At 43.6% G+C, this 27,027-nt stretch overlaps 1 protein-coding gene across 1 annotated transcript in view; it reads right to left on the reverse strand.

The window, feature by feature from the left end:
• The window catches only part of FRAS1 (Fraser extracellular matrix complex subunit 1), a 459,773-nt gene that overhangs the window by 7,164 nt on the left and 425,582 nt on the right, over positions 1-27,027 (reverse strand). Inside the window, exons 62-71 of the mRNA XM_082652906.1 lie at positions 26,433-26,620; positions 24,712-24,987; positions 20,643-20,875; positions 18,303-18,463; positions 15,844-16,058; positions 12,571-12,721; positions 10,804-10,911; positions 9,634-9,793; positions 5,768-5,884; positions 217-383 (exon numbers count right to left, since the gene is read on the reverse strand). Coding sequence (XP_082509032.1) covers positions 217-383; positions 5,768-5,884; positions 9,634-9,793; positions 10,804-10,911; positions 12,571-12,721; positions 15,844-16,058; positions 18,303-18,463; positions 20,643-20,875; positions 24,712-24,987; positions 26,433-26,620 — 1,776 coding nt within the window. The remainder of the gene's footprint in view (positions 1-216; positions 384-5,767; positions 5,885-9,633; positions 9,794-10,803; positions 10,912-12,570; positions 12,722-15,843; positions 16,059-18,302; positions 18,464-20,642; positions 20,876-24,711; positions 24,988-26,432; positions 26,621-27,027) is intronic.

A 27,027-nucleotide genomic window follows, 5' to 3' on the forward strand; every position in this document is an offset into this window, starting at 1 on the left:
TCGCACCAAGAACGTGATCTTATTTTGAAATAGCTTGAAGGAAGAATATGGGTCTGTTCCTGGACTAAACCTTGGCTGCCCTGGAACCCACGCTGGGGGAATCTTCCCTGGAGAGCTGACTGAATGCCAATGAGCAGAGATGCTAGTCCAAGGACCTATCCGAAAGCTTCTCAAGTCCAGCGGAGTCTCTGTCTGCGGGTGAAGGGAATGACTTACCTTTGGAGAAGGCCCCTTTGTAATCCATTTCCGCCAGTGACATATCAGATGTGTTGGGGTCCATCAGGAACACCTTCTCATTGTTGCAGAGCTGAAATTCAGTATTGAGCGAGTATACAACAGGGACAGGGCGGTTGGTCTGCTGGAATGCAATGGGTATCAGGAATCTAAATGTGGGAAAAACAAGAGTTTCTTGAGAGCAGGGTCGACTTTGCATTTGCCCTTTGAGCTGCCCTCCCTTTCCCACCCTTCTCAGGATTGTGAACAGTTCTTTGTTGTAGGTGCTACATTATTTACTGAATAAAGAGATGTCTGCAGGCGAGAGTCTTTATTTAGTTCAGGCCCTTATGAGGTTCATCTGCTCTCTGGAGCAGGAATAATCTAACTGGTCTTTAGACTCTACAACGCTCTTTGCTTTTCCTGGCCTTCTCATTCTGGAAAGCCCTGAGGGCCGATTTGAGATTAGCGGTAATGAATTTAAACTTTCCTGACTTTGGCCTTGCTGAACCTTCTGCTGGAACACTCCTTCTTCCTCTGCCACCGTCCTTTGCCTAGTGAACTCTTATTCTTCAGATCTCCACTCAAGCACCACTTTCTCTAGGAAGCTTACCCTCTTCTTCTTCCCTCCCAGGCTGGGTCAGATCCCTTATCATTTGTTCTCATCACACTGTGCACTTTTCTTTCATAGTACTTACTGTGGTTTGCTATTCTGTTTAAATGTGTGATCAAAGTCTGCTTCACCCACTGTGGCTTCCATAGAGTCATAATCCATGCCTATCTGCTCGCCATTGTACCTGCCATGCTGGCCAAGCTCCTAACACATATGTTTGTTAAAGAATAATGCACAAGTGACAATTTGAATGCTTTACTCTTCCAATCAAGTCCATCTGATCATTCCCTACTTTTAACTGAAGCTGCTCCAGGGGGTGGATTTGAGAGGGCTGAGGTGTAGGAGGAACTTGGGGTGTAGGAGAAACCCACACAAACCAAGGCTGACCATGCTTCAACAGCTTTGATATAACCATTAATTGTACCAAGAGTTCATTTATCTGACTCAGGGAAATAGGTTTTTCTTGTTGATGTTGGTATTTATTACCAGAATCCACACAGTGCCAGGACATAAGACACTTGATAAATACTTATTGATTAAAGAGAATGAAGAAAGGACTTGAGATGATGATAATGATGACTTACAAGGTTATACGTATGACAGACTCACAAAAATAGGCATAATAGGAGACACAATTCTTTTGAAATAAGTCTGAATTTCCAATCAGGCTTGATTATTTGTTGTGTTGTAGTTCTACTGCATCCATATTGAAAGATATGGAGATGATCAAAAGCAAAATTAGGCCCAAGGGGGAAAGTCACCCTGGGAATAACAGGGAACCCACAGGTAAGGATGCCCCTGATGTAAGGGAAGAATATCAACCCTGAGGCCTCAGTACACTCCAACAATACTCTTCACCCTGCAGACTTCCACACCCACACAGCACTGGGACTGGAGAAGGGGTTAATGCCTTTTTGGCTCCCTTTTGCCATTTCAAATCTTTTTTCCTCTCTCCTCTTAAAAAAAAAAAAAAAATCCAGCACCTACCCTGGAGAAACTCTCCTCACACATGTAACTAAGAGACACATAGAGTATTGTTTGTAATAGAGAGGATCTGGGATTATAAGCCAAATAGAGTGGTCAAATAAATTGTGGACTCTTCCTATGAAGGCTACCTTAATGCAGTGAAAAACAAACTGCAGCTACATGGATCAACATAAATGATGATTTCACTTATGAATCAACAAGTGATTCACTGAGGGAAAAAAAAGCTGCAGAGGGCTTCCCTGGTGGCGCAGTGGTTGAGAGTCCGCCTGCCGATGCAGGGGACACGGGTTCGTGCCCCGGGCTGGGAAGATCCCACATGCCACGGAGCGGCTGGGCCCGTGAGCCATGGCCGCTGAGCCTGCGCGTCAGGAGCCTGTGCTCTGCAACGGGAGAAGCCACAACAGTGACAGGCCCGTGTTCCGCAAAAAAAAAAAAAAAAAAAAAAAGCTGCAGAGAGAATTCACGCAGTATGAAATTTTTATATAAAGTTCAAAAACATGCAAAACCATGTAGAAGTAAATATGAGGTGAATCATAAACCAAAACAAGGGATGATAAGTACAAATATCAGGCTAGTGGTTACCTTAGTGGAGAGTTGGGGAGAGTATAGCTGAAAGGGGCACTGAGGGTGTTTAAATGGTAGCGGAAATGTTCTATTTCTTTTTTTTTCTTTGACTCCCAGTTTCATTAGTTATAAAATGGAGATAACAGTACCAATTTGTGGGGGATCATTGTAATGCAGATTGAATGTTAAGAGCTTAGTACAGAGTAAGCACACAGTCTGCCCTCCATACACGGTCACTAATAGCAGTGGTAGTTATTATATTCTCTTATCATCAGTATCATAGCCCAAGGGATACCCAATTCATTGCAGCTAGGTAATGTTCTTGAGGTTTTATATATCCACGATATATGGTCTTCTGGGTATCTAAAATATTTCATAATTAAAAAAATGTATTACATGAATAAAAATTCCCCAGCAATTCTCTTCAGACGATTTGCCCTCTATTCTTCCTTTCTGCAACCAACTGCCATTTTCCTGGTCACCATCCTTCCCACACTTGGCTGACTACGGGCTCTCCAGCGTTGCTTCTGCCCTCAGTCTCCGTGATTTCAACATCTGCACGGATGAACCTTCTATTCCCCTAGCCTCTCAGTTCCTTGATGTCCTCACTTCCAAACAGCGAGTTCTCCTCCCCACTGCAGCCACCTACCCTCCACCATCACACTAGGCACCTCCTCCAAAAAAACTCATTTTCAAACACTTCCCTCTCTAACTGCCACCTCCTATCTTCCCAGCTCACCTCTTCTTTTAATCTCACTCATTAACTCTCCAGCCACACCAGACCCTCAGTGACCATGTTTACCAGGATGCAGAGGACCTGGAACACTAACATACTCATGATGGGAATGTACACACACAGTTACACATTTGCAAACACTGGGAAATGGTGTGACACTTTTTTAAGAAGTTAAACATACATCTGCCATGGGATCCAGCCACTCCATTCCTAGGTATTTACACAAGAAAACAGAAACCATGTGTCCATATAAAGGCTTGTCTAGGTATGTTCATAGCAGCTTTATTTATAATAGCCCAAACTGGAAACAACCCAAATGTCCATCAACTGACCGATTTGATAAACAAATTTAGTGTGTCCATACCATGGAACACAACTCGGCAATAACAGGAACAAACTACTGATATGCACAACAGTATGAATGAGTCAAAATAATCGTGTTGAACAAAAGCAGTTAGAGAAAAAGAATGCTGTGTGATGCCACGTATATATATAAATGTATATAAATTAGCAGAAAATGCAAAGTAATCTGTAGTGACACAAAGATCAGCGGACACCTGGGGAGGAGGGGTGGCCTGGGGTGAGATGGGAGGGAGGGAGGGATAACAAAGGGCCATGAGGAAACCTTTGAAGGAAACAGATATATTCCCTATCTTAATTGTGGTGATGTTTCACGAGTGTACACGTATGTCAAGATTGATCAAATTGTATGTACTTTAAATGTGTGCTATTCATCTTACATCAGTAATATTAAAAACAATTCAATGGGGCCCTCAGCACTGCCGATCTGCTGCCAGCTATAACTCTACCGCGCTTACGTTCCCACTTTCTGAGACGACTCTGTTTTACTTCCTCCTCTCTTCTCAAACCTCATTGTTGCTCACTTCTAGCTAATGCTTGGCTTCTCATTTCATGGAGAAAACAGACTCAGTCAGATGTCTCCCCTGGCATCCTTCCCCTCCCAGTCTGCTAATTCTCCCTTCACTTGTATCCATAGACTGTGCTTGCCTTCCTCTTCCAGTGGATGAGCTCTCTGTGCTTCTGGCTAAGGCCGGCCCTTCCCCTCATGTCCCAGGTCTATCCCCTGCCCTACTCAAGGACTCGGCTCTGCAGATCTTCCCTCCTCCCCCTGCATTGTCACATTTCCCCTAACAGACCAATAGGGTTATTCCCACCAGCATACAAACATCCTGAAATATTTTGCACCCTAAAACACAAACAAATTAAACCTCCTTTGACCCTTCATCTGTTTCCCGCTAATGCCTCTCTATCTGACATCCGTTATAACAAAATTCCCTAAGCATTGTTGTTCCCTCTTGTCTCCACATTCTTGCCTCCCTCTCTTGAACCCACTCCAGTCAGGCTTCATCGCCCTCAGTCCACTGAACCTGCCCTTTGTCAAGATCATCGACCACTTCCCCATTGCCAAATCCAATGGCCACCTCTCAGACCGTTCATTTGAAAGTCGCATTCCAAATTACCTTCTCTTAATGATAATGTCAGATTCTGTCTTCAGTGTCTTTCCTCTGAAACGTTTTCTATTCACTTTGCTCAGCTCCTAGAAAGGCGGCACTAGACTATACACTGCCTGAGAGCAGAGGTGACTTTTAATCCTCTCCTCTAGTCTCCATGCCGAGGCCAGAGCCAAGTGCACGATAAGAGCTGAATAAATACTGGCTGAATGAGTGAACATTGGCACAACACGGACAGTCTCAGGTCACAGGTGGGGATGGGCTGATGGACAGTTGATTCTTGTTATCCGCAGCAGTTACATTCTATAACGCTGCAATGAACACTGAATGAGTGAACAGTGAACCATTTGCTACTGAGGGAAATACAGGGTCAAGTTCCTGCAGCCTCTGGTCACAACATTTTCAACCAGTGATCAATACCTAACCCTGTTTTATGCATGTTTCTGTTTAAAGACACCTTATTTGATAGACAATGTTGATTCATTCACATAGAACTCATGGCAACAGCACTGAAATTCATGCTTGAATGAAGCTTATCTAACAATCCATCGAGCTCATCACCACCTTCTTGTACTTAGGAAACTAGACAGCACTTCGGCACTATGCTGGGGAGCTACTTTAAACAGCAAAACCACCAACACAGAGCACAAAAATTCGAAAAACATGGCACTAAACAGACCGTAAAAAGAACACTAGTTCCTGTCTTAATGGACTTGAGGATATGGGGAGGGGGAAGGGCAAGCTGTGACAAAGCGAGAGAGAGGCATGGACATATATACACTACCAAACATAAAATAGATAGCTAGTGGGAAGCAGCCGCATAGCACAGGGAGATCGGCTCGGTGCTTTGTGACTACCTAGAGGGGTGAGATAGGGAGGGTGGGAGGGAGGGAGACACAAGAGGGTAGAGATATGGGAACATATGTATATGTATAACTGATTCACTTTGTTATAAAGCAAAAACTAACACACCATTGTAAACCAATTATACTCCAATAAAGATGTAAAAAAAAAACAAACAAAAACATTTGTTTACAGTATGAGAAGGCAGAGGGTTGTCTTACTCTGCATGTCAAGGAATGATGGGAATGGCACCACGAAAACTGGTTTTGAGGTTAAATACAAATAAATGTTAGCGAGTAGGTAAGTTCGCAATAGTGAGGCTCAACTGTCTTTCCCTACCTTTCTGGGGCATGTGCAGTGCAGGCCAAAGGCTTTTCTCCTGGGTCCGCCCAAGGCTGAGTGGGCTGCACAGTGCAAGGGATCAGGTAGATGGTGTACTCCCCGGAGTAGTCCTTCCTGGAAACATGCAGGCAGACTGTGGTTAGAGGGACCAATTTATAGATTATTTACTTACCCAGAAACACACTTCATTAAACGGTTTTCGGATGATATTTGTGTTCAGCATCCGACCAAGAACTTTAAGGGTCTGCAAACACAAGTTTCAGGAATTCATCACTGACTGTTTTAACCTTTAGAGTACTATCCAAAGGTGTTAAATAGAGCTCCTTTTTCACTTAGTCCAGTCCTTTTCATGAGAAATGCTGAGAAAGGCACACTGTTGATAAAAATCTAAAAGGCTCCGGTGAAGGCAAAACAGAACTAGATTTCCTTTAGAGTCCCATGAAACTTACTTGACAATTTCTGTTCAGTGTCTCTTGTTGACTGACACCCTGTTACACATTCTCCACTACAAAAGCTTTTATTTATTGAGATGTGACCCTGCGGGCTGCTGCTGCTCTGATTGAATAGGTGGCAAATGCCTCAGGGTTAAAGGACCCCACTCCAGAGAACGCCCCACCCCCATCATTAGCATTCAGCTTCAAGGCTTCTCTCCCAAACTCTACGGCTTCATCCCTTTATAAACGAAGTTGAAGAACAAAATCACTCCTCATCGGAGATGACTTGCTGGGAATTTCCACGTTTATGGTGGGGTACGGGACTCTGTAGGTCATGAACCTGAAAGCGTGGAGCCTTTGTAGCCTCACCTACTTCACTTCCCACACCTGTCATCGGTAGCAGCCCAGCCCTGGCAGTTTGCCTGGAAGGCAGCCAGACAGCCAGAAGCTTCAGGAAGATTCTTCAAGGGCCCTGGGAGGCTGCCATCCATTGAATGAGGTGCTCAGGGCCGTGAATCCTAATTCTAACTATTGTGATCGTGAACAGTTCTCGTATCCTCTGTGTTCATCCTTTGACCATTTCTTTTGTATTCTTTGTATCTGTTTATTAGTAAAGTGATAGCAAAGATTTGGTAAACATAAATAAACAAGGAAATAAAATCTTTAGGACACAGCCTGTGTTCAGTTTAGTGGGATGGCACAGGCTGGAAACGGGAAGATAGTCTAACCCTACTCTTGCTTTGCCTCTGCCACGGTTGTATGATTTTAGCCAAACCTGGCGAACTTTCAGGGCTTAGTTTCTAAGCCCCTTCATGCCCCCAAAGCTTGTGTCTGTATGTCTGCAGTTTTCTCACACGATCCTTATCTTTCTCCAAAGCTTGGACCAGCAGGAAATGAGATCTTGTATACTATCTTTTTTTTTTTTTTGCGGTACGTGGGCCTCTCACTGTTGTGGCCTCTCCCGCTGCGGAGCACAGGCTCCGGACGCGCAGGCTCAGCGGCCATGGCTCACGGGCCCAGCCTCTCCGCGGCATGTGGGATCCTCCCGGACCGGGGCACAAACCCGTGTCCCCTGCATCAGCAGGCGGACTCTCAACCACTGCGCCACCAGGGAAGCCCAGATCTTGTATGCTATCTTTGAATTACACAAAAATTGACCTGTATAACGTGAATACTAACTCTTAATTAATAGAAATAGTTAATTAGGCAGAAGTGTCCATGCCTGACCCTTGCTTTCCAAAAGTCAGGCCAGATCCTGTTGCTCCTCCCCTCAAACCCTGCAGCGGCTCCTGTTGCACTAGAGTGAAAGTCAAAGTCCGCACACTGGCCTAGAAGGTTCCACGGCGGCCCGACACCCAGCTCCTTCCTGCCTATTACCCTCCTCCTCATTCACTCCGCTCCAGCCACACCAGACACCGCAGGAAATTCGCCAGGAACCCCTTCCCCGGTACTCTGCATAGTTAACTCTAGCACCACCTTCAAGTCTTTGCTCGAATGTTCCTTCTAAACGAGGCCTACTGTGAACATCCTAACCAACATTACAATGTCCCTCCACTCCTGATTCCCCTTACCCTGCTCGCGACCTTTTATTTTTCCATAGCACTCATCACCTTCTAACATGTGATACTGTACTCATTCATCATGTCCACTGCTGCGTGCAAAGATCTTTATTTGGTCCACTGATGTATTCCAAGTGCCCAGAACCTTCCCTGACACACAGTAAAAGCTCAGTAAATGTTTGTTGAACACATGAATGCAGGACAAATGGTATGGTCTCCCCAGGCTGCAGTCCTACGTTTTCCCATCCCTAAATATGAGTTAGGTCGACTTCCTGACTATCCCTGAAAATATGCCAAACACAGTCCTGGATGCAGGTTTTTAATCCTGTAGTTCTTCTCCCCTCCTTTCTGAAAACTAGACATTTCCCACCAGTTGCCCCGCCTCCCCCAGAAGCCTTGGACAGCTCTCCAGCCCGTGCTGGGCCTGAGCTCCCCTCGCTGAGCAGCTGTGGTCAGGGCTCTGCACGGCTCACAGCGCACACAGCACAGAACACTTGGTGTTGTCTGTCACTTTGCCGTTTATCTATGGATTTTACCTCCTTAGCTCAAATGTTAGCTACTAAAGGATGTTTATTCAGGACTGACCATGTGCTAAAACCTGCAGTTCTGGGGCTTCTAGATCAAGCAGGCATGCTTTTTACCCTTGGGAAGCTCACAATCTAGTGGAAATGGGACTCCACTTAGAGCATAATAAATATATTGAGCTGTGTTACAGTAAAAGCTGGAACAATGTGTGAACAAGGAGTAGGGGCTTCTAGCACTGTATGGGAAGTCAGGGAAGGTGTCACGAGGGTTCAGCATTTTAGTTGGAGCTCAGAGGACTTTGAGATTTGCCAGAGGAAAAGAGCAGGAAGGACAGGGGAATTGCAAAGGTACAGATGTATGGATGAGCTGGCGGAGTCAGGGGCTGGGGCGATGTTTCATGTGGTTAGAAGGCTGGGTTTGAGGTGAGGCTAGAGGGGAGGATATGTGTCTTGCTCAAAGAGCTAGACTGCATTTGGTAAGTGGTGGGGAGTCAGCAGAGGATTTCAAGAGGACCATTTCTCTGCCTATAAATTGGGACAAGTACCTGCACAATCTCATGAGGTTCTAGGAAACACAGCCCTTAATGATTATTTTATTATATATTGATTTCAAAGGAATCAGTATACACAAAAAATACTTGATATAAGAACAAACATTTGTAACTAAAAATACCTTTTTGAAAATGATTCTTCAGACAATTTGCCGCTTCTTAACTGTAAAGAATAAGGTTTTCATGCTAAATATGGTTCTAATTTCGTGATCTGTAAAATGGGGTTAACAATATTTACAGTAGACTCCATTATCCTTTTCATGGTAAAAGTTTTCATTTTGTTTGCCCTATTCTCCCGTTTTACAAATGGGATGTTTTACTGTATTTATCCAATTCTCATCTACCTCTGTATTGGGTGTGGGAGGGGACTAAATCTTGCTATTTATTTTATAGGACACTGGACCGTAAGGTGTGACATCTGGACCTGAAAACCAGAGATCCTGGATTTTGCACTGGTTGTGGTAACTGGAATGAAATTTCTTTATTATCCTAAGCTTTTAGTTGGACACATTTCCCAGCTTCCTTTGCAGGTAGATGTGCCATGTGACTAAGTTCTGGCCAGTGGGAGGTGAATGAAAGCGATGTGCACCCTGCCTGTTCTCACCCTTGGAATACGGGTGAGCACTTCCCGCTTTACACATCAGAAGCTGATTTGAGCTACATCTGTTTCTTTCTCTATATGCCAGAGGGTTGTTTCTATCTCCGTTTTAAAATAGAAACCCAGCTTTTGAAGAAAAGCCCTTAAAGAAACTGAGAATATTTCAGATTTACCCCTGAACTCCATCCTGTATTCACCTGTTATAAGAGCTTGTGGCTCTCCAGAGTTGGTAAGGAGAATCAAAAGTCTGAGCACTCCACAGGAGCTGCAGGTCAAATTCAATGCCTCCGAGATGGTCCGGAGTCAATATGAATGATTTCACATCAGGGAGGGTGTGGTGCTCGATCACGAACTGCCCTATTTCAAGGGGAAACAAACACACACTTATTTGTAAGTTTTATTGTGCTTGTGGTGAATCCCTTATACAAGCCTTGGAACTGATTTAATATTCTGCTATAAAACAAGGTTATACCTACCCACTTGCCTCTGAGAATATATTCCACACAGGTTGGGACAGCATGGCCTCTTATTCCAGCCCATCACCTTACTCATGATGGCCATTACGGTCATATACATTTATAAACAATATGAATATGCTTTGTAGAAATGACGCTAATGAGCATATGCACGATAATATGAGTCCTTATGTGACAATGAACCTTGAACGCACTTAGCTTTGAATTCCAACCAACGTGTCTCTTGGAGGTAGAAAGATCACAGTAGTTTATAAATAGAAATATCAATTTCAGATTAAAAAACCCCTCATTTAGGGCTGCTCAAGTCCTTGGTGGAAGGAGGCTATTGTAAACATCATTAAAAAGATCAGGGTTACTCAGCAAGACACTTCCACTCTAAAACTGCAGTAATGCAGTGTCTTGAATAATTAAAAGTAAGGAGACTATTCTATACTAAAGAGGTATAACTGCCAAATTGTAACATATGAATCTTGATTAGATTCACCTTCCTTTTATATAAACAGATGCAAAGTAAATATAAACAAACATAAAAACAAGTAGAAAAGACATTTGTGAGACAATAGAGGGAATAAGAATAGGGACTAGATATTATCGGATCAGTGTGAAATATCTTGGCTATGGTAATACTGTTGCAACATAAGAGAAGGTCCTTGTTTAAGGAGATGTCTACTGAAGTATTTAGGGTAACTTGGCATGAAGCCTGCAACCTGTCTTCACATGGTGTGACCAAAACAATGGGAACGCACGCATGTGTATGTACAACACAACACAGAGCAAAATGTTAATAATTGTTGACTTTGTTCTTCATTGTCCTATTCTTTCAACTTTTCTCTGTGTTTGAATGTTTCTTAGTAATAAAAAACTTGAGGAAACAAATGGCACTGATATTACCTCTGAATTTGGCATGGGTCTTGAATTCAATGACCAGACGGCCATCCTCTCGAATGTAGATTCTTATTATCTGAAGTCTGGCAGAGAGCACACTGTCCGTCTGGATTCCTGGGAAGGTAACCGTACACAAGACATCCAAGTGAGGGCTTGGAGAAGATCTCCCAGACAGTAGCCTACATGCGACTTATCCCAGGGACACTTCTAAGTAGAGCTGCACGCTTACTTGAATGTAACTTAGGACAAATTTACATATTTGCGTGAACATGGAGTATTTAGAGACATGTGCCAGTTCATTCTACTTGGTTCTTTTCTTACAATTCTATTCTCTTGACATAGTCTCTTTATACCTGAAGATGCCACTTAGCCCAGATGCAGGGTCCCAGCCCAGAGCTCAGAAAAAAATGGTCCCTAAAACTTCTTACTATTAACTTTGCACCAGGACGTGGTTACAGCACATCTGCTTCATACTGTATTTTCTTTCCCTCACCAGGACACCTTTCAGTACTTAACAGAACCATAGCCAATGTCCTGGTGGCTACATTTCATATTGAAAGCAATGGAAAATTAAAGGTTAGCTTGTAGAAGGCCAGCTATACATGGCATAACATGAGTCAACTGTGGCTTTAATATGGGCAATTGCAACCACAATACCCACTGAGTTCAATATGACCAAAAACTAAAGGGTAACCAAAGGAGGGGAAAAAATAAAATTTAAAAAACCCCAAGCTCAAGGAATTATCTGACCCAGAGTGTGAAAACTCCCTGAAGTTTTTTTTCCTATGAGAAATATAAAGCAAATAAATGATTTGAGCTTAAACCATTAACAGAAGGAAGGACTGTATTTTCCATTACTAGAAGTGAAACCCTATTTAAAGAAATCTCCTCAGATCAAGTAACTCTGCCTCAGATCAAGTAAATCACCACCAGGGAGGGAGAGAGGAAGAATGGGATCAATAAAATAAGGGCAAATGAGCTTGGGGTTGTATTTGAAGTATAGGACACTGAAAATGGGGAAAAAGCCAAAATCAACTCAGTGATTAGAGTGAGTGGAGGAGAGACTCATGGAGTTTTAGGGGACATTCATGGGGCAGCAGTGGGAGAAGGTGGGTCTCACAAGAGAGGTGTGAGTTCCTAGCTGAAGGGTTGTCACCAAGCCAGGCCCTGGGGGCTGAGGGCTCCTCTCAAAGAGAGCCATAACAGAGACAAGCCCGAGGGGAAGGTCATTTAAAAATATTCAGCATTGCAGTCTTTGAAGTAAAACTAGGGTTAAAATCCCTACTTCAAAAAATGCAACAAAAGAGCAAACTCGATGCCAAATGAATAAAATGACCCAGGTTATTCTTGATATATTTTTCCATTTCCGTGAATCTGATTTCAAGACCCTTTGCTCCTTAAACAACATGAATGACACCATTTTTACCTAGGAGAAAGTGAACATGACTATATTCCAAAGAACACACACTCGTACGAACCCCCTTACGGGCAGTATAGGACCTGTCACTTGCCGCCCTCTACTCTGGGCCCCACACTCTCTGGACTGAATGTATCATGATGCTGGAGGCCTTCCAGCATCAACTTTTATCAACATCATTCTTTTTCAGGTACCACAGGTCTATATACTTTTTAGACTTTACCTGTCTCTCCTTTGACTGCATATAGGATAACAGGATGAGGAATGCAGCCACTGTTAAAAGTCTCTACTTTATTTTTTTCTTTTAATCTTGCTTGAGCATAACGTAAGACTCGTTAAGATGTCAGTGGGTATACCTGTTCTCCAGAGAACAGTGTCATAGAAGAAGGAAAACTCCATCTCGGTGTGGTGCTCCAAGGAGGCCCAGCCCCTGGGGGCTGTCACGTAGATGTAGGACACGTACAGAGGCACATGCACTGTCAGGAACGATTGAGCAGAGTCTCTCACCTGCCAAGAAAGCAGCGTGCACACAGAGAGGGTTATTTCTCTCCAGGATGAAAAGGCATATGAACATCACATCTTGGTTCAATCTTCATTCTCTCAGTCACTTATTCAGTATTAAACAAGTGCCCATGATTGTGCCAGGCACCAGGCTAGGAACTGGGTCCTCAGCAGTGGAAAAAATCCAAAATCACTGCCCTAATGGAAGCTACAGCCTAGTAAATGCGATTCATAAATTAAAAGATAAAGTAAACAACGGGATGGGAAGTGGCCAGTGCTTCTTTAGATAAGGTAATCTGGGAAGGCTTTTCTGAGGAGGTGACACTTAAACACGCTTTTGAAGTGTGAGAAGCTTTGCCTACACTGTTCATTTGCTGGAAGCCTTGGCTGAGATTTTTCAGGCATCACAGTTATTCACAAAGGAGCGGGGAAGATCTGGGATCTACCGTCAGCACACAGTCCCTGGCTGACCTTTGACTGCATATAGTTTCGAGTGAGCTGGCTGTGGGAGAGCATGAAGCAACCCTAACTGGGAGGATGCCCAAGCCTGGATCCTCGGATGAACATGAGGCTGACTTGGATGTTTTAGTGAGTACTTACATCTCCTCCAAAAGGAAATAAGGTCGTGGGATTTGGATATCATACCTATGAAACTTACCAACTGACAGCTCAGAACTTCGCCTACTTGGATAATTTCCCATCCCATTCCACGCTTTGTTGAAATAATTTTGAAAAGGCAGCACCTCACACTTCCAAGGGAACCTTTTTCTAAAGGGGTTCCTGTTACTGCTATTAATTCGGCTCTGTAACTTTCATTTTACTATGCAATTAACAAACAAAAACTCAATTGAAAGATAACACAATATGAGCAGAAGCTTTCATGAAGAAGGTAACTGTGTATATGTGTGTATGAGTAGGGGAGTTGGTGTATTCGCTTTTAAATGTGTTCTATATTTTCCTCCTCCTATAAAATAGTTTAAAACTATTTTATTTTGTCATTGGCCAAATGCTATAATACACTATGGAACTTACACACATTTTTTGTTTGAAAATTCTTTACCCATGTAAAGTGTTTCCATGGGTAGTTCATGGAAAGAGCCGAATGCTTTATCAATATTTAGAACATCAAAACTCTATTTTTCCAAAGTATTCTTTCATATTCAAAGTTGCCAGTTGGATTCCAAATTTCTCTTTAGACTCCACTAATTCCATATTCACTTAAAAATCTTTTGTGAAATGCCTTACTCTGTCTTCTTTAAACAATTTCCAGATTTTATCTGGGTTTCGCACCATGTCCTGTCCCCTTAATATACAGGTGTTATTCAATATGCTTGCCCCAATCTCATCATTGTTGATGTTATAACCTCCATAAATTTTCTAGCTGACTGGCAAAATTAATTTTTCCTCTGTTTCTGTTTATTCTCCTTTAAATTCATATTACTTACTAATCCTTAAAAAGAAAAAAAACAGCCATTATATTTACTGCACAACTATTTTGTGCCAGACACTGCTAAAATGCCTTCTCATTTGAGATAGAGACAATTTCAGATGAGGTTCAGAGAGGTTATGTCTCATCCAACTCTGCTGATATTTGATAAAGGAATATGAACTAGGGCTTGGGTCTAAGTTCTATATTCTTTCTACCATATACCACCTGTTTCAACTATTTTTAAAGAGGCAGACAACAGTGAAGTACTTCTGTGTATATATTCTTTCTCTATTGGTTTAAGAAGTAGGACATATATGATAAAAATTCCTTGTCTTTGCGATTTTTTTTTTCTTTTTTTTCCTTTTTTTTTTGCGGTACGCGGGCCTCTCACTGTTGTAGCCTCTCCCGTTGCGGAGCACAGGCTCCGGACGCGCAGGCTCAGCGGCCATGGCTCACGGGCCCAGCCGCTCCGCAGCACGTGGGATCTTCCCGGACCGGGGCACGAACCCATGTCCCCTGCATCGGCAGGCGGACTCTCAACCACTGTACCACCAGAGAAGCCCGTCTTTGTGATTTTTAAGCATATGCTGAATAAAAATATCCAGAACTGTAATTAAAGTCATGGAGAACAGAGAACACTAATTTTTGAGGGGCCAGAGGAAGAAACAATCATTTAGCTTTGCATTTTTAAAAGTGAATGCAGGTTATGCGATTGCAGAAACAGAAAGAAAACCTAAGACTGCCTTAAAATTCTGTTCAGTAGAGGGCGCTAGTATAAACAAAATGAGAGTTAAACAAAATGAGAGTTAACCAAAATGAGAGGCATCTCAAGAAATCAAAATGAATTTTACCCAAAGAAACTTCGGTAAAATGATTACTCTAAGTCCCTCTACAGGTTCGCTTCTTACAGTGTGGTTAAACCTGATTTGAAGTGAAGAACAAACATCTGATTTTTAGTTCATTGAGATAACTACTCAAAATTGGGTAGAACCAATTTTCCCGTGAGGACGCATTAGCCTAGTCCCTTTGATATAACGGCCCTCCTATGACTATGACTTCTTGCGGTAACAGTTTTTTTTTTTTTTTTTTTTTTTTTTGGTTACTGATGTTTAACGACTATTAAACATTTTTAAAGTGTCTATTTTCACAAGGGTTGTCAGTTAGGCATAGGTTTAGAATAGGTATGAAAGCAGGGTGTTTTCGACAGTTTACCTCTCCATGCTCGAGACAACAGTGCTCTACTTGTCTGCGGAAAGACAGGGCACTCCATCTGTCATTTGGACTCATTTCCCCATGTGGGGAGAACACAACGACTTAGTAATAACTTTCCCATCAAAGGTAAATCTTTTTGGCTTTCCAAAATATACCCAGAGGAAAAAACATATATACCTAGAGGAGTAAAACTATTAGATTTTTATATAAATGACTGTGCCAGATAGTTAATTTTCTTCATCTTAATTGAAACATTTTCCACAGTAATTTTCCAGTTAATTGATTTAGAGGACTCTGCGGGGCTCACTCTGGCCACGATGCTGCTAAGGGCTCTCTTGAGGGACTTAATAAAGAAGACTCCCTTGGTCGGTGCGGTTCTGGGGCCGACAGGATGCAACGTGCCAGCTGAAGTGCTTCAGGAATGAACAAAGTTTCACATGACACCCAGATGCACGCAGCCTTCAGACAGACCCCCGGGGGCACCCACCTGGAAGTCGGCAGTTACAGACCCCCCACAGACGTCAATTAGCTCCGTCATATCGTAATAGGCATCAAACGTCCAGACACAGCTCTTCAGGTTCAGGTGTTTGTAGAGCTGGATGGTCTTGGGCTCCCGCACGCTGGCATCAAACTGGAAGGGGCGGTCGTAGCCAGGCCCCAGGGCCGTGCTGTCGCGGACCCTGTCGTCCAGGAATCCTGCCTCTGCAGGGGAGGGAGGAGCAAGGAACAGTAACTCAGTCTGTGGACTTGCCCTTTGCCCAGGAGCTGGGTAGGGAGAGAAGACACATCCTTGGGACATGAGACAGCTTTCCCTCTACCTGAGACCATCAGTAGAGCAGCTCAGGGCTCCCAACGCAAGGTTGGTGGGAATGCGAGGGGAGTTTGTAATCTGCCTCCCGTCATGTGCTAAACAGAGTGATTGGGTTCACAGACTCCTGGAAGAGGCTGCAGGAACCAGGGAAGAAAAGGTGAACAGACGAGACCAAAAATGAAGAAGCCAGAGCTCCGTGGCCCTCGTATGTCTCGGAAAAGAAAATACCCTGAAGCTCTGCCTCTCACACCCGGCCAGTCTGGTTCGACGCTTCACAATCAGTTCTTTTTTTTTTTTTGCGGTACGTGGGCTTCTCACTGTTGTGGCCTCTCCCGTTGCGGAGCACAGGCTCCGGACGCGCAGGCTCAGCAGCCATGGCTCACGGGCCCAGCCACTCCGTGGCATGTGGGATCTTCCCAGACCGGGGCACGAACCCGTGTCCCCTGCATCGGCAGGCGGACTCCCAACCACTGCACCACCAGGGAAGCCCCACAATCAGTTCTTGAAGAAATGGATTTAGTATACAGAGAATTTGTTGATGAATTATTATCATTATTTATTTTTGAAAGCACAGTATTTAAGATCAATTTATTTAATGATGAATTGTTATTTTTTAAGATCAATTTTTTAAAAATAGCTTTTATGGAAAGCCAGCAAAGAAACATCTGACTACCTCCCCTGCCTCTTATGGTTTCTGAACTCTTGGAGAAAAAAGTCTTAATTTTGTGTTAATGAGTAGATAGCTCGCTAATTATGCTTGACAAAACTTCCCCTGCTACAGGCAAAAATCATTGGATCAAATGCTGCCAGGCAACTGAACTGTTCTAAATTAGCGAAGACCTTTATGCAGCAGAGAGCTGAATACAGATACAATTTTAGAATATCAGGGTTAAAATTTGTATAGTACTCAAAGAAACTATAGTATTCTGAAAGAGCTGATGCATTTCTTAGAATGTTTGACACCAGCACCCAGCCCTCTGCCCCGCAAGGACTAAGGTCTCAGTTAACATGTGTTGAATTTAATTGTGTTTAAGTAGGAAGAGGTGCAAACTTTCAGCCTATAAACATGGTATGTTTCTTTCACTAGCTTGCATAGGTGGACCAATTAAACTTTCATCTGTAGCTCAGTGATTTACAAATCATTTACACTCCACTAATTTCTACTGTATAAAGACCATCACTACCCAAAGTGATGCTTAATGAATATGGAAGAGCACATAAATGCTTTTCTATCTTCCAAAACACTGTTAAATGATTCATCAGGTGTGAAGGGAGGAAATTCACGTTTAGTGTGCACTTGCTAAGGTGAATGGAAGTGGACAGGATTCTCTGTAAAGTAAAATGTCTGCCCTGCTGTACACGGAGATGCGCTACTGCAGCTGTCAGCTCCGTCGGGCCTGCATCAGCTGCAGAGCCCGAGGTCACACTCTTGCTTGAGCAGTCTGCATTCGAGGACTGAGAGAGGTCAGGTAGAGAGGTCTGTCCATTGGGGCTGTCCCAGGACAAGCTTGACGGATGGGCTCTCTCCAGAGCTCCCTGAAGAGGCATTTCATCGGCTGCACTTCAGGCTGACTTCTCCCTCGGCCCAATCCTGCTTCCTCTCCTTCCCTTTAGGAGATGTGGGTCCCTAAATAAACGTTTCACACCCCAAGCTCCACCTCAGCTCCTGCCCCCGGAGAACCATCCTATAACATCTAATATCTGCATGTGAGCTTTCTAAAATGCTGAGATGATGGGATTTTAGAGCACAGATCCAAACACGGGAGAAGGAAGGAGCTAAAATTTACCAAGACGGGCGCTTTAAAAATGTAGACGCACTTAATCCCCACCTTGATTGGTAGCAGTTGTTATCCTCATGTTACAGATAAGAAAGCAGTTGGCTCACAGCTGTTCAGTTGTATAAGGAGTGGAATAGGCACGTTCAACCTGTCAGTTTCATTCCACGCTCCCTGTTTTTTCCTGTTCACTTCACTGTCCGAGCTGCCTGTGTTTGGTTGCTTGCTAAGGAGGAAATCCACTAACCATGCAGATTTTGAGGACCAGAAAACATGAAAAGCAGAGTGCACTTAGCCATATTCCTAAGGGTCACTGCACTGGGCTGGGTTGGGCAAACCAGCAGGGGACTCTTCCCTTACCTGAGATGCCTCTCAGGTCACGGGTGGTGACGAGATTGGAGCAGAGGTGCTGGTGTCTGTAGATGGACTCAGATAGTAGAAAATGCAAGTTGTGCAATGGCATGGTGGAGATAAGGGGCAGCATTCCATCCTGGTGTGGGATCTGCACTGAAATGTGGATTCTAAGGGAAAAAATAGGGTAGGAATCAGTGTTTAGGTGCCCGCTATAAGCAGTTAATATGGTACATTTCTTTCTCATAACTCAATTTGTCTTCATCAATGAATTTACCAATTTTTCTTTTCTGAAGCTTTCCATGTAGGATTTCTCGCTGAACATGAGGGTATGATGTGCATGTAGGGTTATTCTCCTCTCTCCAGCCCCCAGGAGATCCTCCAGACTCAGGACTGATAGCAATCAAGAATCATAGATTTTTTTGTGTGTGCGTGCAAGAAAAGATAACATCACAATCACAGATGACTTTATAGCTTTCTTCTGCTTTAAGTGGAAGCTTTGTTTCTCATGAGCTAAAGCCCAGTGACTGACACAGGTACTGCTGCCCTTCTCTGTCACCTTGAGTGTCTGTGGAGGTTGCGGTCGCCGCATATTTTTTTTTTAAGTATTTGTGCCGAAAAGACATCACTGAGTTCTTAAACACTAAGGCCAGTATCCATACCCAGGAAAAAAGCCTAGAAATAGTAATAAACCACTATTCATACGGTCTCTCCCCAACTTAAGGAGCCTTCCCTCCCCTCTCTCCCTGCAGTCCAACAAGGCCACCAGGCCTCACTGGTATCAATCTGCAGTAAGCTCTGCCTTGATCTCCATCCTTCCACATTTAGGTGCCTCTGGACCAGGAAATCTGTAACTTGTTTATATTGGCTGCTATTTCTTGTGTGCTTTCAGACTCTTGTTTATATTGCCTCTCCACTATGAGGGCAAAGGACCATTTCCTTCCCTTCTTTTGTTTCTCCAGAGCCTGTAGTACACAATTCTAAATAAAATATGAGCTTAATAAATATTGCAACACAACAGAACTGTACTTAGGGGCTGCCATTTTTTTCACGGCACAAGTTTAAATTTTCAGCATGTTTGTTGAGGGTGCGTTTTGAGTTTCTACAGCTTGCCTCCCAGAAAAAAAGACTCACGTTTTAAAGAGGAATCAGAACCTCAGAACATGAACAGGATGGCTCTTTTGCTAGGAAGGGGTCAGTAGTAACCCTGGGCACTTCTGTTACTGCTTTTTAACAAAAATGAATTTCATTCTGTTAGAAAAAAAGAAGGATTTGCATATTCTTGGCTCCACGTTCAAATCTTTTTTTCATGCAAATGAACCCCTTTCTCTGAACTCAGTTGCTCATAAAGGCACATGCATAAATACTATGAGGTTTAATGAATATGTATAACCTACACGAATTCTTTTTTTTTGCGTGCAAAAATGAAAGCATCCATTTTCCAACAAAATCATAGTGGCACAGGGAAAAAAATAAAAGCACATCTGTCCATTGACTTACAATTTACACAGTGTTATTACTCATTTGCTCACTGGATACTTAGTGCCTCTTAGCTGCCAAGAAGCACTGTTCTAGGCAGAGGGGATGCAAAATAAACAGTCATGTTCCCTGCCATCATCATCTCCTGGGGCGACAAGGAGAGAATGAATAATGATAATGCTCTGAGAGAGGTAGACATGGGTACCAGAAAAGCCGGAAGGAAGAGCTTCCAAATTAAATTGGGGGAAATGATGGAAAAGTTCCTAGAAGAGATGACATGGGTTAGATAGAGTGGGACAATCGGATTTAACGACGCTGAGTGGAAGGGAGCAGGGGAGAGTTGGAGCCAGGAGTAGCCACAAGGCGGAGGCATGCCACCTAAGAGAGTCTGAAGCCCTGGGAAGTTACACATGATTCCCTGTGAGTGGCCTGGCAGGTGAAAATGACAAGGTGAGGGAAATGAGGCTAGGAAGATAACAAGGGGCCAGATCTTAGGGGGCCTTCAAAGAATATAAACGTTTTCTGAAGCACTCATCACCACTATTATTTATTTTCTTTGCGGTACGCGGGCCTGTCACTGCTGTGGCCTCTCCCATTACGGAGCAACAGGCTCTGGACGCGCAGGCTCAGCGGCCATGGCTCACGGGCCTAACTGCTCCGCGACATGTGGGATCTTGCCGGACCGGGGCACGAACCCGTGTCCCCTGCATCGGCAGGTGGACTCTCAACCACTGCGCGACCAGGGAAGCCCCACCACTATTCTTATTTTGCAGAAGCATCACTCATTGATCTGTCCCACCCAGAAAACACAGAAAGCATAGCTGGAGACTCCCTCTGCCATCTCCTCGCGGAAGGAACCACCTGCCTGACCTGTTGGGATGCTCCTTGTGTTTGACGTCCAGGTATTTCAAGTTCGCGATGAAGGACTGAGCCTGGAAGCCTCGGGCTGTCCCAGCCACCACTGGGGTGTGGCAGATCGCACTGCCTGTTCCGATGGTAACAATGTTGCTCCTCAAGGGGGTCCCCACGTGGCCCACCTTGTCCACAGCCTTGGCCACACAACGTACATGGAACCTCCGGCTGAAGTAAATGCTGTCCAGGACCTACCAGGAAGAATAAAGCACCTCAGACGTGTACACTACTTCAACAGCTCCCCACACGTACCTTCTGGGTGATAGGCCACCCCAATTCTTGGTACAAGGTAATCTGTGAAGACTATTGTCGACTGAAAAAAAATGCACAGCCTAAAAGTTGAGTTCTGTTTTATTCGGCGGGCAAAACTGAGGACTTAAGCCTGAGACACAGAAACTCGGATAATTCTGAGAGACCTGCTCCAAGGGGCAAGGGGGGTGGGGGGAGCCAGGATATAGAGGAGTTTTTGCAACAAAAGACCAGTAGTTCAAACATCAAAAGCTTACTCTTAAGTAAAGAAAACCAGATACCTCAAGTTAAGGAATTGAGCACTTTCCTATGTTTGGGAAGATGCAAGGGTTTAGGCTCACTGAACTCATTCCTTTGATATGCACCTCAGCTACCTGGGGCCAGTATCCCGTGTTTTCTCACCCCGAGTCTCCTCAGGGTGCACCATCGGCTATCGTGGCTGATGGCTGTCACATCCTTTGCTTACTGACATGGCAGGCAGCATTCTTAGTCCACACCATCCCCCATCCATCCCTCCATCTGTCCACTTATCTATCTATCTATCCATTGATCTATCCATCCATCCATTCGTTTACCACATAAGTACTGACTTTCTACCAGGAGTCAGGCACCAGGGACAGAGCAGTGAGTACGTAGAGCCTAAGGTGGTAAGTTAGGTAATTAACAAGTTGACAGATGTGTAGCAAGAGCCCAGAGATGACTAGTTCCCTGTGACAGTTGTTCTCTTTATATATTAGGTTCAGCATAAGAACCACTTAACTGGTTTTCAGCACTTCCAGCAAGACTGGTTGCCTCCAAGTCACTTTCACTGAGGGCATGGTATCAGGATAAAGAGGAAAGATACTTCTTTTCTAGGAGCTCTTAGTTTTCTTTCCTCCCTAATTCTATTCCCTCCCTCACCTCCCACTTAATTACTACACATGTTGCAAGGGTTACAATAACATGCAGACTTGAAGTTAGAAGTTGGCCTCTGACACCTACTGGCCTTTTAAAAAAATAATTTTATTATTTTTTTAACTTTTTATTTTATATTGGAGTATAGTTGATTAACGATGTTGTGTTAGTTTCAGATGTACAGCAAAGTGATTCAGTTATACATATACATATATCTATTCTTTTTCAAATTCTTTTCCCATGTAGGTTGTTACATAATATTGTGCACCTACTGGCCTTTGAAAGTCTTTCTACAGATTCTCTCATGCTCCCAGGCATACAGAATCCATAAGCATGCTTAACCCAATGCATGCAGAGGCAACATAGGTCACCAAAACTCTATAGGTTATGAGTGCATAGACACAGGGAAATACATAAGAAAAACGAATTAGTAGTTCTGTGTGCCATAGACCTCGCACAAAGCAATCATACAAACTTATAAATTCTACTCATGGAAACAAGTTTCACTGAAATCCATTAAAAATGGAAGATTTTTCCATTAAAATGATTTAATTAGCTGCCAACACTTTATTTATTTATTGATACATGGACTTTGTTCAGAAGGGATTTGAGGCATCTTACAAAAATGCATACAGTACAATGGTATTAAATAAATAATTGAAGAAATGAAGATAGAGCAAAGGAAACAGGGGTAAAAGTGTTAGTCACCAATTCATTGCAAGAAGGAAAACTGAAACATGAAGTAAAATCATAAACTTGGTACCTGTTACAAATGTATATTTGGCTCAAATCAGATGAAACCCCTTCATGGTTTTGTTGAACAGAGAATTAGATACTTATGAGACAATACGCTGTCTTGCCATTTACATTTTTAATAATAATAAAAAAGATAATTTAAATTCAAACTAGGTTATATTGCAAAATGAATATTCTGGCCTTTCTGATTAAGCTGTGTCAAAGACAACGGACATGAAGGACCTGCTTTATCCAAAGCCTCCCGTGTACATCTAACAGCTCTCCTCCACTAGGGCCCCATCCACACGAGGCACTTTTTTTTTTTTTTTTTTTGTGGTACGCAGGCCTCTCACTGTTGTGGCCTCTCCTGTTGTGGAGCACAGGCTCCAGACGCGCAGGCTCAGCGGCCATGGCTCACAGGCCCAGCCACTCCGCGGCATGTGGGATCTTCCCGGACCAGGGCACGAACCCGTGTCCCCTGCATCGGCAGGCGGACTCTCAACCACTGCGCCACCAGGGAAGCCCCACACGAGACACTTCTTAAAGTGAGAACAAACGGTGGGTTTGTAGGGAAAAATCTAGAGAAATTCAGTCTGAAAGAAATTTCTGATTTCCGAACTTATTAATGGCACTCATTTCAGCCAAAAATTATTAAATGCTTACTATGTGCCAGATACTCTGCGGAGCCTGACTCTCCACTGCTTACAGCTCTTCCTCTGAAGAACTTCATTGGCGTAAGGGGCAGAGTCAGAGTGATGGACTGTTTCCTGAGGTCGGGAGAACCACCACTGTTGACTGCTCTCTGATGGTGGCAGGCGTGTGGGTCTGGCCTCCTAACTTGCTGAGGACAGCAACTGCATTTGGAATCTCTTTTCATGTCCTCTTACAGGGCTTTGAAAAATGCTGATCACTTAGCAAGCATCCTCTCATCTTGTTTAATAACTGGTCCCTACTATGTGCCATCAATGTGGTGGCTCTTTTGGGATGAACATACAAGTGTGGAAGAACCCTCGGTCCATGTCCTTAAGTTTATACCCTACTCCTTACTGAATGGTGTAAGAGATATGAAAAGAATTGTAATCCTTAATTGTACCTACCTGGGATCTTTGACTTACTTCATTTATAGATCACTTTTATTTTTTATTTATTTTTAATTTTTTTTTTTAAATTTTAATTTTATTTTTTTATACAGCAGGTTCTTATTAGTCATCAATTTTATACACATCAGTGTATACATGTCAATCCCAATCGCCCAATTCAGCACACCCCCACCCCCACCCCCCACCACTTTCCCCCCTTGGTGTCCATACGTTAGTTCTCTACATCTGTGTCTCAATTCCTGCCCTGCAAACCGGTTCATCTGTACCATTTTTCTAGGCTCCACATATATGCGTTAGTATACGATATTTGTTTTTCTCTTTCTGACTTACTTCACTCTGTATGACAGTCTCTAGATCCATCCACGTCTCAACAAATGACCCAATTTCGTTCCTTTTTATGGTTGAGTAATGTTCCATTGTATATATGTACCACATCTTCTTTATCCATTCGTCTGTCGATGGGCATTTAGGTTGCTTCCATGACCTGGCTATTGTAAATAGTGCTGCAATGAACATTGGGGTGCATGTGTCTTTTTGAATTATGGTTTTCTCTGGGTATATGCCAGTAGTGGGATGGCTGGGTCATATGGTAGTTCTATTTTTAGTTTTTTAAGGAACCTCCATACTGTTCTCCATAGTGGCTGTATCAATTTACGTTCCCACCAACAATGCAAGAGGGTTCCCTTTTCTCCACACCCTCTCCAATATAGATCACTTTTATATATCTGATGTGTCAATGACCTTGTCAAGGTATTTTGTAGATAGGAAACTGAGACTCAGTAGGTTAAGTGAACTCGTAACATCGTGTAGTTAAAAACAGACAGAATCAAGGTTTGTAAACAGGTTGTCTGAGTTATCAGCCTAGTTCTCTTTCTACTACACCATATTACCTTTCCTTATATGTAAGAATAAAAAGATTGTGTGTGTACTCTGTGTACCTGCTCATTTGTTTATTTTATACCAAATGCCATGCAGGGACCTTAAGAAATTTGATAGAGTTGGAGTAACAGAGAGAAACGCTAGGTCTCTCCCTCCGCAAACAGACCTACCATGTGGTTGACACTGGTGAAGGGCGTGTTGTCAGTGATGGTCTCAAAGGGAGACCGGGCCCCGTTGCCATCAGTGGGGGTGGCCACTTCCCAGCTGAACTGCACGGACGTCTGGTTGATGCCAGCCTCATTGCAGCGCTCCTTCATGATGGCATACTTGGGGAAATGGGGGTCGCAGGGGGTGACACAGACCAGCGGGTAGCCCGGGGAGGGGGATTTCTTGACTCCCTCCTTGGTAACCTCTTCCACATGGTCATAGTCAGCAAGTGTGACAACCTGCAAAGGAGCAACAAAGCTTCAGCCCGGGGTGGGTATCGGGAAGGTCAGAGAACCAAGGCTCCCTTCCCCAGAGATTCAGGAGATCACGTAACTCCTAGGGATTCTTTAAAATATAGCAGAAGTTTTAACAACGCTTGGCCAGGCATCCCTAAAAGATACTGCAGATCTTTAATGGTGGAGAACATCTTCCTCCCCCGTGAGCTAAAAGCTTTATTATCTTATTGCTCTCATTCCTAATTCAGAGCCCTATCACTCGTGTGAAAAATACTCTCCCCTCCCCCCATACACAGTAACTAAAACTATACCATAAACGGCAGTTACTAGTTTAAAGTTGCATTAAATTGTTAATGGTATGCCGTAGCACATTTGGCATAACAGGAGTAAATAAAGGTAGTATATTTCTTCCATGGTCAAAGAAGAGACACGTTTTGAAATGATCCTTTTACTCTATGAGACTAGTCGAGGGAGGTTATAAGACTTATTAAGACTAGCTCATTATCACGGGTTAAATTCTTGGCAACCTCTATGCATTTTCCTCTTAACTGTGAAGTCGGTGCATTCATTCTGTTCATCCCCAAACTGGGAAACATGGTGGTACATTTCTGCAGATACTTAATTCTATGTGTGTGGCGAGTATGTAGGATAATAGATGTGGGGTAATATTCCTTTTTTACTCTTCTAGGTTCCACCAAAGAAATGAGAAGATCAATTGTATTGCACCTTCTGTCTTTATCAGACTAAGGTCTCAGTATGGTTTGGTCTCACTCTTACGTCAAAACAAGGTTTCTCATCCTTGGCACTACTGACATTTGAGCCAGATAATTCCTTGCTGTTGGCGTTGTCCTGTGTATTGTAGGATGTTTAGCAGCTTCCCTGACTTCCACCCACTAGATGCTGATAGCACCTAGTGTGACAGTCATGACAACCACAGATGTCACCAGACATTGTCAAGTGTTCCCCAGAGGTGATGGGAGTGAGGGATTTGGGGGAAAGGACAAGAGCCCTCGCTCTTGGTTGAAAATCACTGTGTTACGGGGAGGGGGAAGGGTAAGCTGGGATGAAGTGAGGGAGTGGCATGGACTTATATACACTACCAAGTGTAAAATAGATAGCTAGTGGGAAGCAGCCACATAGCACAGGGAGATCAGCACGGTGCTTTGTGACCACCTGGAGGGGTGGGATAGGGAGGGTGGGAGGGAGACGCAAGAGGGAGGAGATATGGGGATACATGTATAAGTACAGCTGATTCACTATGTTATACAGCAGAAATTAACACACCATTGTAAAGCAATTATACTCTAATAACGATGTTAAACAAAAAAAGAAAAGAAAATCACTGTGTTAGAAAAATGAAGACGTGCAGCATTGGAAGTCCTGCTTCTCTCAAGTTCTTATCTAATTACTAGGACATAAGCAACGATCCTTTGGGCTGAGAGACTCACAATGGGCGGCGCTGGCAGGATGAGGCTCCCTGACACCTCCTGGTCTAGAATCGTCACTGTGGCAGTGGTCACATCACCAAGAACAGCTTCCACTGGGTCATCCGGGCCAAGGACGAGAGAGAACGATTCATGCCACTCTCGGTCTTCATTGGACAGGATCTCAACTTTAAAGAAGATATGATCCACACCTTCGCCAAGGACAGAACAAAGAGGGCAAAGGTCCTCATGAGTGACCCACTTAAGACAGCGCAGGTTGGCACTGCTGAGGCTTTATGTTGAAATACGCCCTTTCCTTTCAGAGGTTTCCTATCAATGTAGTGGCTGCTTATCACGTTAGCCCCATCTCAAGCGAGGAATCTGTTTTCTTGGTCAAATTCCACCTGTGGTGGAGGCTCAGTACCGCAGATTTACTATGCAACGCCATATGAGGATTAATGGCCCCTGCCTGACACTAGCTGGTGGTAATAAAAATCTATGATTCAAAATACGCTCCACCCTGGCTATGAGGTTTTTTGCCTAACTTTTCTTTCCCCTTTACATGTAGGCATGAGCTCCTGTGCGGCAGAGTGCTTGTACACCATCCTTCAAAGCTGTC

Source organism: Grampus griseus (genome assembly GCF_964374135.1).
Source record: "Grampus griseus genome assembly, chromosome: 4".
NCBI classification, from domain to species: domain Eukaryota; kingdom Metazoa; phylum Chordata; class Mammalia; order Artiodactyla; family Delphinidae; genus Grampus; species Grampus griseus.